This window comes from Scatophagus argus, chromosome 19, assembly GCF_020382885.2.
Source record: "Scatophagus argus isolate fScaArg1 chromosome 19, fScaArg1.pri, whole genome shotgun sequence".
In the NCBI taxonomy this organism is placed as follows: Eukaryota; Metazoa; Chordata; class Actinopteri; family Scatophagidae; genus Scatophagus; species Scatophagus argus.
In genome coordinates, this window is record NC_058511.1 from 8,560,976 (window position 1) to 8,573,505 (window position 12,530).

Consider the following 12,530-nt stretch of genomic DNA (forward strand, 5'->3'; position numbering starts at 1 on the left):
CTCACAAAGTGCCTGTTGATTTCACTTTGCCAACTGAACACACAGGGGACTGAGTGTTGTCCCTCTACCTGTGTACCTGTTTCATCACAACACACCTTCATTCTCACTGCAGCACTTTGTCACGAAACATCAATGGACACTGTTCTCACAGAACAGCAGTCACATTCTTGGCTCTCACGGATGTGCTGAGTGTTTCTCAGAGCGGAGTAAGTCTCAGCCCTACAGGGAAAGTTGTGGAGGAGTCTCTTCACAAGGCGTCGGAAGGAAAGAGGCCTGAAGTGATGCTGGTTGTGAATTAAGGAGTGAAAGTTTGTGTGAGCCTGAGAGCATACCAGCGTGCACACATTGTCCTTATGAAGCGAGTGTCATAATCCCATTCCTTCATTCTTTTACACCATTTCCTCATCAGGTGTTGAAACTATTTATAAACATTAGCTCAGTTTTTCCTCTGATTGGTAATCTATCTTATCTTTTCTGCATCTGTCTAAGTTCTGATCATGGCAGAGTGTTGGCAGAGATACACTGTATAGACAAAAGTATCCAGACATTTCTTCATGGGGCTGCTTTTCAGGGGTTGGGATTTGGCACCCTACTTCCAGTGAAGGGAAATCTTAATGCTTCAGCATTATGCTATGCTTCCAACTTTGTGGCAACTGTTTGGTGAAGACCCTTTTCTATTCCAGCATGACTGTGCCCCAGTGCACAAAACAAAGTCCATAAAGACATGGTTGGATGAGTTTGGTGTGGAAGAACCTGACTGGCCCACACAGAGCCCTGACCTCAACTCCATCCAACATCTTTGGGATGAACTGGAACACTCATACTGTGAGTCAGGCCTTTTCGCCCAACATCAGTGTCTGACCTCACAAATGCTCTACTGCATGAATGGGCAAAGGTTCCCAAAGAAACACACCAAAATCTTGTGGAAAGCCTTCCCAGAAGAGGGGAAGCAGCTACATCTGCAGTGCTTCCTGTGTATTAGAATGTAATGTCATTAAAGTCCCTGTTGATGTAACGGTCAGGTGGCCCAATACTTTTGTCTATACAGAGAAATGGCAGGTCAAAGAGTTTTTTTCCTCCTTAATAATTACTTTCTATGAGCCTTCAGCAAAAAAAGAAATCTTGGAACCAAAAGTCATCCCTTTTTAAATGTAACACTGCCGCACAGCAAGACTGGGTAGTTGAGCTAATTTGTAGCCTTGTGATATTTCCCATGTACTGTACCGACAGCCGCTAATAGTATTTCTGCCTGGAGAATCACCATAACTCAAACACTGAGTCCAAGGAGGGCAGAGTGGGCTGCACACTTTGTCTCTCTGTCATCCGCTCTTTTTATTCCTTGCATCCTGCAGGACGGCTAATAAGCCATGTCTGACTGAGTGGTTTGATGATTTGATTTTGATATGCAGACAGTTCCCATCTTCCTCTCTGTGGGACGGTGGCCATGATAGCCATTAGTGGACAGGAAGGACACTGTGATACTGGCCTTTCTGAGCCCATTTCCAGGTTCCCTGTGTGGGCAGCCGTTACCTGGCTGCCATAACGCCTGAGGTGTGTGGGTCAGTGAATGATGGAGCAATGCCACAGGTGCACTGCCTGGCACAGCATTCGCTGTGGTGCAGGAGCACAAGTGACGGATTACTCTCAGCTTTAGGAGCCTTCACCTTTCACTGAGCACACTGCATATGAACAGCTGAACAGTTGATCTAGCATCATTCCTAAGCAAGCTATCAATTTGAGTTTTTTTTCTTCTCTATCACTTGAGTTCACTCAGCAGCAGCAGATGAGCGCAGTTTGGTTTCTTGTTGCTGTTATCCTCCACTCTGCTGGATTTGGCTTCTCTGTTTGATCACGAGTAATGAAAGATGAAAACAACAAAACAACTTGTCAGATTTTCACTGGCATCTCAGTAACATAACACCATGTTTTATTATTTCTTTTTGTTTCACTACGTAACCTGAGTTGACGACGTCAGAGTTTTTATCCTGAAAATACACATTTGTCTCCTGTCAGATTTTATCTTTAAATTATACCATGAGGCCATATTCTCTTTTGTTGTATTAGATCATTGTGGTCAGTGGTGCAAACCAGTAAGCAGGACAGTTTTAGAGAATTATCAGTTTCTTATACAGACTTTTTGTGTCAACCTGATGAAATTAAGCACGTCTCAATACCAGAATGTTAAACTTTGATACAACACTAGTTTAAAGAGTGATTCTCGACACCTCTTTCAGTACCGAAAGAACAAAGTCTTAGAGCACAATATATGATGATTTCATTAACGACTAACAACCTACACACAGTACTGCTGCAGGAAATGTCTCATCTCCTCTCATCTGTCGTCTCTTTTTTGTGGTTTTGCAACCTTAGATTAAATACTTTGATTTGCCCACTTCATTTTTAAATAAAAAGTTTCTATTTCGCAAAACCTTTACTCTAAGATATTACAATAAGTACAATGTGTGTGATAAAGGATATTATTCACATTGCGAGTGCTACAGTGAACTTTTGGGTTTGGGGCAACCTCATACCCATTCAAAACATGACACAGTGCATATTTATACCTGTAAAATAAAAAAAAGATTCTTGAGTTTGGGATTTTACAACAAATCCTCTTTCAATTTAATTGCACTGAAATTGACTTCATTCCAACCATGACGCCATCTCCAGCCACTGTGAAGTTCTGTTTCGCTGGGTGCAGCTTTAAGGCCCACAGCTGACTGTCCTGTCTTCCCGTCTTCATGCAGGTGGCAGTGGAGGACAGACTGAAGCTGCTGCAGGAAGCCCACCGAGACTTCGGCCCCTCCTCGCAACACTTCCTCTCCAGTGAGTACAGAGCCAATTACCTCTCTTAGGAAATGAGAAAATTTTGGAGGCACTTGATTTGTTTCCTCTCATTCATACTGTTTCACATCCCCTGATTTTTTCATGTCCCATCATCTTCTAATCTTCGGCCACAGCTTCAGCTTCACAGCCACTCTTGCTCAGTGGATGTTTGGGTCCTCGCACATAATCTCCCTCTCTCTCTCTCTCTCTCTCTCTCTCTTTCTCTTTCTTTCTGACACACACGCATGCACGCACACACACACCGTCACACACTCTATTTGCAGACTAGGCACTTTACTGTTGAATAATGCAAGCCTTAATTACAACTCTCCACTGACTCCCTCCTCTTTCACCCTCTTTAGAGTGGTCATTAGCAGAGAAAGAGGAACAGAGAGAGTTAGAGACAAAGCTGGAGAGAAAAGACAAATGCAGGAGTGGGAACATTAAACAAAGCAGCCAGTCTCTCTCTCTCTCTCTGTCTCTCTGTCTCTCTCTCGTCATTTTCTGTAATCATACAGCCATTAGTCTTCTTTCTGCTCCACCTGATTTGCTTTGCTGGCTGTCAGACACAGAGACAAAATGGACGGTGTGTGATTCAGAGCAGGTGGTAATCTTGACCGCCGTGTCGTGCCACCAGTAGACATGAATTTACCAAGTAAGCCCTGCTGAGAGCTCTGCTACCCCACCAGACAAAACAGCGCTACGTCTCTTCTTTCATCTCGCCGACACTATGACACTATCTACTCCATCACACATTCGCTCTCATTACACTAGTAGCCTAATATTCCCCCAGGGATCAATAAAGTACTGCGTCCTTATCTTGCCCTATCCATCTCGCATATCTCCCAATCTCACTTGATCTCTTTCTCTTACTGTCTTTTCATCTCTCTATCGGAGTTTAGAGCCGTGTCAACTAGAAGGGAATGTGGGAGGGCAATAAATCTCTGCTCAGTATGGCTCTTGAGAGCTTCATAAGTGTTTTATTTTTTAATGCTCTACAAGCTTGTCATTTTCAGGATTTCCCTGATCTGTCTGTGTGTATTGTCCTCTTTTGTATACCACAAAGATTAACATAAACCTGGGCCTGTCACACCTTTTTTTCCACTGTTTTTTAATTTCTTTTTCCCTTCATGCCCTATTATCTCCCTCTTCCCTCATTCTTCCAAGAAAACAGAACCCGTTTCCTTTCTTCCCCTCAATTTCATGCACAGTAAGGCTCTTCTGTACATGGCTAGACAACATTATTACGGAAGTGTTAGATGTGAGAGCCTCAAACACTAAATAGATTACTGTACTGCATGGTAAAATTGTTCAGTGTTTATGAAGATAGTGTTCTAGTCGTGACTTCTTGACTTTCTCTTTGTCTCTCCTTGTTTCTTTATCTTTGTCTCTCTCTCTCTCTCTCTGTGTCTGCAGCTTCTGTGCAGCTCCCCTGGCAACGTGCAGTTTCTCAGAATAAGGTTCCATATTACATCAAGTAAGTGGCGAGCAATTGCTTCGATACCCATCTCTGTGTCTGTATAAATTGCATGAATTTGTGTTTGTCGTTGATTATTGTACACGGTTAGGCATTCGCCTGAGACCAGTCAGGATATTTTCTGTAAACAAGCTCTTACTTTAAAGCAAACAATATGGGGGACATGGATGAATATGTTGATTTCCAACTGTCCTCCTCAAGTTAGACCCAGATGTGGGCAGTCCAGTTTATGATTTTTGATTTCAGTTCATAGATGAAAAGCTCATTATCTCAATCTAAAGCCTGTGGAACCTTTTCACATTAAAGCTCTGACCTCTAATGGCCTCTCACACACACCAATGGTCAGGTAGCTATTGTTCCACGTGTATTCTGTGCACGTAGGTCATTACCGTAATTTTCCTCCCAATTAAAAGCGTCTTTCTTCTGATTTGCTCCTGTGTGTATATTAAAATTCAAGCTGTTTCGCCGGCCCATTTCTCATTCAGTCCTACAGTACCACCTCCTTTTGAACAGATAATACCTGGCCAAATCCCTGGACAGCTTCTCACAATGCTCTAATCGTGACTTTCGAAACTTGACGTCTTGCTCCCCATTCTAAATTTGGCCTTATCAGGCCAAACAGGCTTGTATTTAAATGGGCAGAAAGAGGATCTGTGTTGGTAGCAAACAAGACAGCTTCTCTGCTATTCAGGAAATGACAGTTCTGAAAGTTCGGCGGGCCTCATTATCCAGAAATCATGTAGCTGTATGTCAGTGAACTGCTGACTAACCAAACTTGTCTTCACCATTATTTTTGGCTGATGTTTGGAAAAATCTAGAGTAGCAGTTTCAGCTATCATTTGTCAGCCGTGCATGTTTGCTTCTGTGTCTCGTTTCTCTTAGGACACTGTTAGAGCCCTACTTTGTGATTTAGGATGATAAATTGGGCTGATTTTTAGGGCCGCCCCCTTAAATCGTCTTCTGACCTGACTCGAAATGTCACTGCCTCAGTTAAATTGTCAAATGGCCATTCCCCTTGTGCTTTCTTTCCACAGAACAGACAATAATAAAAGCTTCAGCTATGACGAATTACAGGTCTGGTCTTGTCTCAGCGGTTAGTTAAACTCTCCAAAAGTTTTGACGCATCATAAAGCCAGCAAATTAAAATGTTGATTGAATTTATTGAATCTTAGCAACAGTGTCATATCTGAGGAGGTCAAGATGAAATGTTTTCAACAAAGACAAAGATAGACAGAGATGGAGAAAAATAGGGTTGAGACAAAAAGAGAGAGGGGGAGGAACACCTGCACCTTGTTTTGGTCCTGCAGCTTGGCATGAGAGGTGGACCAGAGATGAAAGCCGGAGACATGGCGATGACGTGGAAGACAGGCTTATAACTTTATAGTCAGCAGCAGCCTGTGATCACAGCTGTGCCCAGCCAATGAACCAGCGTCCACCCACTCACACAATCTGAACACATGCACAAGGGCAGTCACTCAAAAAAAATAAAATAAAAACAACAGCATCATTTGGACACACAAACAGAGATGCGCATCTTCAAGCTGGCAAGGAAACGCCAGCACACTCCCAAAGATGCATATAAACTCCAACTGGAACCAAGCTCAAACTAACCAAAAAAAAAAACACACACACACACACACACACACACCCCATCCATTGTGAGCACACACCATATGTTCTGTTGATGCCTCCAGCTTGGTTGGACAAGTTTTTTTTGTTTTTTTTTTCCCCATGGCTGCTTTCACATTAACCCTAAACTGCCTTTCAGAAACGTGAAATAAAAGAATCACTCCTCCTTAGAATCACTTCTCTTTCAGCTTCATTGTTGCTGTGTGGCTTTCCTTTCATTTTAAAATGGAGACCGTCTGGTGTACACTGGCCTCCCCAACCCTCCGTCACACACAATTACACATTCAAGTTGGTGCACGCTCATACATACACACTTAATTTGCAGCTTGAAAACCGAACTCTAAATCCATCTCCAGGACTAATCACAGGTCGTTTTCAGTGCTGTGACATCCTTGGGAGACCCGCACCAATCTGTGACACATTCATTTCCCCAAACCCCTCCTCGTCTCGTCTTATATTTCCTCTCATGTGCTGACTCTTTTCTTAGAGCCGACAAAGGGCCCCTGATTAAAACTGCGCCTTGTCCACCCCCTGCAGCGAGGAGTTCAAGCGACATATTGGGGGAAAATCAAATGGCTTCACCCAAGTTCTGCGTCTGCTGCCTCATGCTGGCAACCTCGCAAGCTGTCCCAATTCGCCCATTCTGGCACGTCTGGGGTGGGCTCACACGCCTTGCAGGCTTTCTGAGAGAAAATACAGCAAGAATGAATCTCAGCAAAGATTAGAGAAAGTCTCCTCTATATTCCAAGGCTTTTCTGGATGTACTGTCTCCCCATGTTTTTTGTCAGGAAACATTTGGTGGCATCGGTTGTCCCTAAATGAATAGACAGACTTTTTGTGCGTGAGTGGGTTTTCAGGGTGTCTTTGTTATGGAGACCAAATTGGGTTTTAAGGAGAACTCAGAGCTGTTGTTCTCTATTTCCAAAGCAAGTAACTTCGGGAGGTACGGGGTTAATGTTAGAAGAACGAAAAAGAAGCAGAGGAGGAGAGGTGAAAGACAGACGATGTCAGGTGGTGAATGCAGGCACTTATCACCTGTCAGAGACACTTCTTGATAAGTCTGACAGGTTGCTGTCACTTAAAAAGAATTCTGAAATCTTCCTCTTGCTTACTCAGATATTTGACTATTTCTGTCTCTTTGGATGCAAACAATCATTCATCTGCACACTCATGATTATTCAGGACGCCCTGCTGGTGTGTTGACAGTGACAAACTCCCAGCAGCAAAATGTTGGCTGGTCTGCAGCCAGAGGTTTGATGGAATACGTCCAACCCTTGACCTTTTGTCCATCTTTGGCCATGGGGCAGGTGGGCATAAACCAGAGGGATTTTGTTATTGACATTTTCTGATCTTTTGCTGTCCTTTTGTAGGACAGACAGGCGTAGTCACTAACGGAGACAAAGAGTGGTTATACATAATTATGGAACAGCATTAAAGAAATGGATAATTAGCGAAATCACTTTAACCTTCTGTTGAATTGTGCAGCAGCTGGAAATGGCAATGCTACACAGAAAACGTCAAAGGAAATGGCAATTACTTTTGATAAGCTTAATTGTTATTGCGGTGATCTGTCAGAGGGTCAGATTGTGCACTCCTGTCGGATGGTTTCAGCAGCCTACCGTACTTTGCTTGCTCGCGGAGACAGAAACCTCATAAAAACATCTTGTAGAGGTTATTTTTTCCAACTTCACAGTACCCCAGTGGCAACATAAATTTCATCCCTCCTCTGCCTGCTGCAGTATCCCCTTCTGTGACTCCATTTTATTTGTTGTTGCTTACTCTGAGGTGCCATTTAATGTTATTTATGAAGAAAAATGTCACAAGACCGAAGTGGCGTCTTCCCCAGACTCTGGTGCTCATAGTTAGGACAAGGAGAAAGCAGAAATAGGAACTCATTGTTATGTTGACAGATATATTATGGATAGAAAGGTGGTGTCATGTCTTCACATGAAATTAGCAATTATTTTCTCAATTGATTCTTTTTTAGGTTAATTTTTTATCCCATAAAATTAAAAAAGTGACAAATCCCTCAGAACCAGTAGCAATTCCTTCACCTTGTGTGTATCTGATGAGCAATCAAAAACACTAAAATTAGCCAGTTTGCAATGATATAAATCATAAACCCAGTGCATTTTTATATTTAAAAAGCTGGAAATTTGGTTTTGAGAGGAGGTAAAAAAAGAAAAAGCTAAACTAAATTTTAACATAACAAATCTTATTGGAGCTATGGATCATTGAATTATCCGCCTTTCTCACTACATTGCAGCCTTTCTTAACCTTCAGTGTTCATAAATTACAGGTTATGAACTTCTTTTTAAAATACACAAAAATGTGAGACAATTGGCTGCAAGAAATCCATATTGTGCATCCCAGCACGAACACAAACCAAATTAGAGCAGTTAAAGAAAGCTTTTTCGCTTTGGGATTGGGAAGACCTCACGCTGGGTTGAAGTTCATTGGGAATGTGCTGCTGTCTGTATCTCCCCGAAGCTTTCACATATCTGCCAAAAAAAAGCTCGGTTTTGGTCCCCTGCTCTTTCATATTGTCTGAAACCTCTCCTTTCGCCTGTGAATGATTCCCACTGTGTTATCTAAACCGTAGCAGCTTTGTAGTAAATGTGTCAAAAGTTTGCTCTTTTTTTTTTTACCTCCTACAGGACAACAGAAAAGATTGCTTAGGCATTATAAAACTGAATGTTGAAGGGAAAACTGCAAAGGACAGTTGAATGTGACAGCTCAGTCATCCTCATTGTGGCATTCATGAGCTGTGGATATAACCACAAGCCTTTTGTCTTGTATGTGTGTGTGATAGATGGATACTTTATTGATCCCGAGGGAAATTCAGTAATATTCTGCAGATTTTTGTTCGTGTAAAGAGTAGATTGTGTTTTCCGTGATTGTGCTCGCTCAGTCTTGTCTCCGATGTATCCTTTCGTACTTCAGTGACAACAGTCTTTCATACCGATGTGAATTGTCTGAGAATTGTGGCCTTGATAGCCATTCTTCTCTCTCCTTGTTGTTTGTTTATGTTCAGCAAATACCAGCAAATCCCCAGATTTGAATGTACTGAAACCTTTTTGTCAATTCCGACGAGCTCTTTTGTACTCCGTCTAAATAAAACACGAGGCTGCCCTCAACACAGGGAGATCCAGGCATTGGCAATGCCTGTGCAGGTGCAGGGAGAGGGGGGGTCATCAATCTGTATGGCCGCTGAATAGCGATGAACATCTGCATGCCCTGAGAGCTCCTTTCGTCCACTCCGCCATCTCAGTTCGCTGTCAGCTTTCGACTTCACTTCCTGCTGCCTGTCAGCAGAGAACGGGCCATCGCAGAAAACTCAGGGGAGCCTCTGCATTCGAAAACAAACTTCTGTTTGAGAAACTGCCTTGCAGAAATCTCCTGAAATGTTCTACACTGATCTGAGTGCGGCCTGTGACAGGTGCAAGCTTAACACGCACACACGGGCACGTCATGGCCGGCATAGCTCGGGTAGATGCACTGATTGGCAGCTGCATCTTGAGAAAACTCATATTCTCTGCTGTCCTGTGAGTGAAGGCAAGCGCTTTTCATCAGACGGGTCTTATTTTATTTATTTTTCTAGTGTTGGTTTTTCAGTGTTTTTGGTTGGTCGTTCATGTTGTTTTGTGCGTGCGTGTGTGTGTGTGTGTGTGTGTGTGTGTGTGTGTGTGTGTGTGCATTTGTGAGGCTTCCTTTTGAAGCTGAAATCTAAGCAGGGAGTTCACATTTGGACTCCTTATGTTTATGTGCCATGGTTTCCTGCAAGGCAGATCCTGTACTGATGAGAGGCATTCACAGCACATCTCTAACTCTGTGTGTGTGTGTGTGTGTGTGCTGTTTTTTGGTTTCGACGGGTGATTCATGATTTGTGAAGGAATCTGTAGCCTCTGTCCCCATTTCACACACAATAACAAAAGAGTTTGCAATAAAGCCGTCAGTGTTTGCGCGTATCAAATGATGACAATAGTAGTGATGCTGGCCTGTGTGTACGCACTTTGCCAGGTTCTTGTGTGTACTTGTTATTTTGTGTGTACATAAGCTTTTAAAGTAGTTTTGCCTGTCATAGTGTTTGTTTTTTGTTTTTTTGTGATAAGCCTTGAAAGTGTTTTTCAGTATCTGTATGCGTGTGTGTTTTCTGTGCCGTCTGTTCTGTTTGTGTGTCTGCTTATGTCTTTTTTTTTTTTTTCTTTTCTCAGTCTAATGGTTCTTTCCTGTTGTTGTGGTTTTTCAGTCACCAGGCACAGACAACCTGCTGGGACCATCCAAAGATGACAGAGCTCTACCAGTCACTAGGTAAGAAACACACACACACACACACATGCAATGTCTTCACGCCCTGAAAAAGAAATGAATTTTCATTTAAGATCTACCGAAAAGCATAATAAACATAGTTTCTCAGTCACTTTCACTGATATCAGACCATGCTGGGTGGTTTTGTTGTGCCTTTTGTCCATCCATCTGTCCCAATGTCTGTCCCACAATATCTCAGGAACATCTTGGGGGGGATTTCTTCAAATTTGACCCAAATGTCCACTTGGACTCATGGATGGACTGAATAGAATTTGGTGGTGTTTAGGTGCTGTTTAGAACTTCGTTGAGTGTTTAGGTGTTCTGTGCTGCTGAGTTGAAGATGTGTGTGAAGCATCCACATTTTGTAGCTTCCATGCAGCAACATCCATCACTGAAGCACTGTAGTCCACTACAAGCTCATCAGTTTTGCCGAGCATCAGGTGACTGTCATGGCATCACGTGACGAAGTTTTCTATCAGTCTCAATATGTCACATGAGTCTGGACACTCTGACCGGTGAGCAGAGGCTTACGACCGGAGGTCAGTTTCTTATGTGGTGTAATAAAAAAATCATTTAAAAAATTCAGCAGCAATATGTCTGCAGTGGGAACCTTTCATACTGTGTTCCGTATGTCATCCTGCGTAACGAGGCTACTTATTTTTATTTTGTTTATTTTTATTATTTTTAATTGGTTGTAAAGTTGCAACTACTGCAGGGTTCCAGGGTGCTCATGCATTGGTCCCAAGTGTGGCTTTTGTTTTGTGAAAGGTGTCAAAATTAACATGAGAGTAAAACAATCTCATGTTGCAAACTGCAGCTTTCAACAACAAAAAATCTTGTCTGTCCATTTCTCTCTTGTCCAGGTGGTTTACTCGTACTTGTAAACTGCGCCCTGATCTTTTCGCGCTCTCTCCTGCCCCCCTGTTAATATCAGCATGCTAGCCTCTATCCCTGTGGGCTCACCACTGTGACTGATTTTTTAATGAGCAGCCCAATAAGTAATAAGCTGTGAAACTTTGGGAGCGTTTGCTGTAGGCCAGCAGCTCAACAAATAGCGCCAGCCCCCGCTGAGACAGAACTCACTAACCTAATTACACTGTCCACATTAGCCACCCATCCCCTCGGTCATCTCCGCTGACAATAACTAACAATTGAAGAAACAGATCCGGTTTATAATATCTGGTGGGCAGATTTCTGTTGCATTTTGTTTTCTGATTTTCTGTCTTTGTGTTCTTTTTGTCCATCTCCCTTTCATCTCTATGTCTCTATCCCTGCCTGTAGCGGACCTGAACAATGTGAGATTCTCAGCATACCGAACAGCCATGAAGATCCGCAGACTACAGAAAGCACTGTGCTGTAAGTAAAACGCGCACACACTCAGACACACCTTAATACCTCCAGTTGCGGTCTGCTTCTTTTGAAGTCTGGCTGCGACGAGGGGGATGCAGTAATGATTTGAAGCTTTGCCAGACGCTGTGCCAGGGTGGTGCAGGAGCCAGGGATATTTTGGCTTTAAAATTACACGCACCCTGTCAGTGTGTGTATGTGCCTGGCGTTTTCTTGCACAGCTACAGCTGGTGCTTGTGTTAAGCCTGTTGAGCACAGCCTCATTTGGTGTGCACAGGTGGGATTTTTTTTTTTTAAACATTTTTGTCAGCACAAGAGCTGCTGTTTTCTTGTTTATAATGGAAGCTTTGATAAAGGCGGCTATTATCTACAGTCTCAGGTGGCCATCAACCCCATCTACACACACACACGCACGCACATGCACACACACTCGCTCTGCAGGTGCATGTCGACTTCCCCTCTGTGAAGTTTAAGCCAGTGTGGCAGCAGGTTCTTGGGCTCAGCACAGAGTAATAGTAGTGGTGACGAATGCTAACTATTATGCAGCTGTTGACATCATTATAGCAGGACACGCCGTGATCCAATGGCACTCATTTACATCCTGCTGTGTGTAGGAAGTTTGCTCCGTGTGCATGTGTGAAACGAATGTCTCATGTAAATGTGGGTGCAGCTGACGCATGTGCACTTGAATAATAGTGGCTATCAAAGTGTGTTATTGTGTTTGTTGGTCGTTAATGAGTTTGACTGATTCAAGCGTTTTAGTTTAGTATCTCATATTGCCTCTCCGGTCGCATGCGTTGTGTTTGTGACGGGAATGCATTAGTCTGAGTGATTTCGGCTTGGGGCACTGCAATTCAATTTCATCCATTAGATTAGAGTCACAATGCAAAACACACACCTACACACACACACACACACACACACACACACACACACACACACA

General features: G+C 43.1%; 1 protein-coding gene across 6 annotated transcripts in view; it reads left to right on the top strand.

The window, feature by feature from the left end:
- utrn (utrophin) overlaps positions 1-12,530 on the top strand; it is a 159,672-nt gene that overhangs the window by 109,382 nt on the left and 37,760 nt on the right. For all 6 annotated transcript variants that reach the window (XM_046372941.1, XM_046372940.1, XM_046372943.1 and 3 more), the window contains 4 exons: positions 2,748-2,826; positions 4,243-4,303; positions 10,182-10,243; positions 11,522-11,596. In XM_046372941.1, coding sequence (XP_046228897.1) covers positions 2,748-2,826; positions 4,243-4,303; positions 10,182-10,243; positions 11,522-11,596 — 277 coding nt within the window. The remainder of the gene's footprint in view (positions 1-2,747; positions 2,827-4,242; positions 4,304-10,181; positions 10,244-11,521; positions 11,597-12,530) is intronic.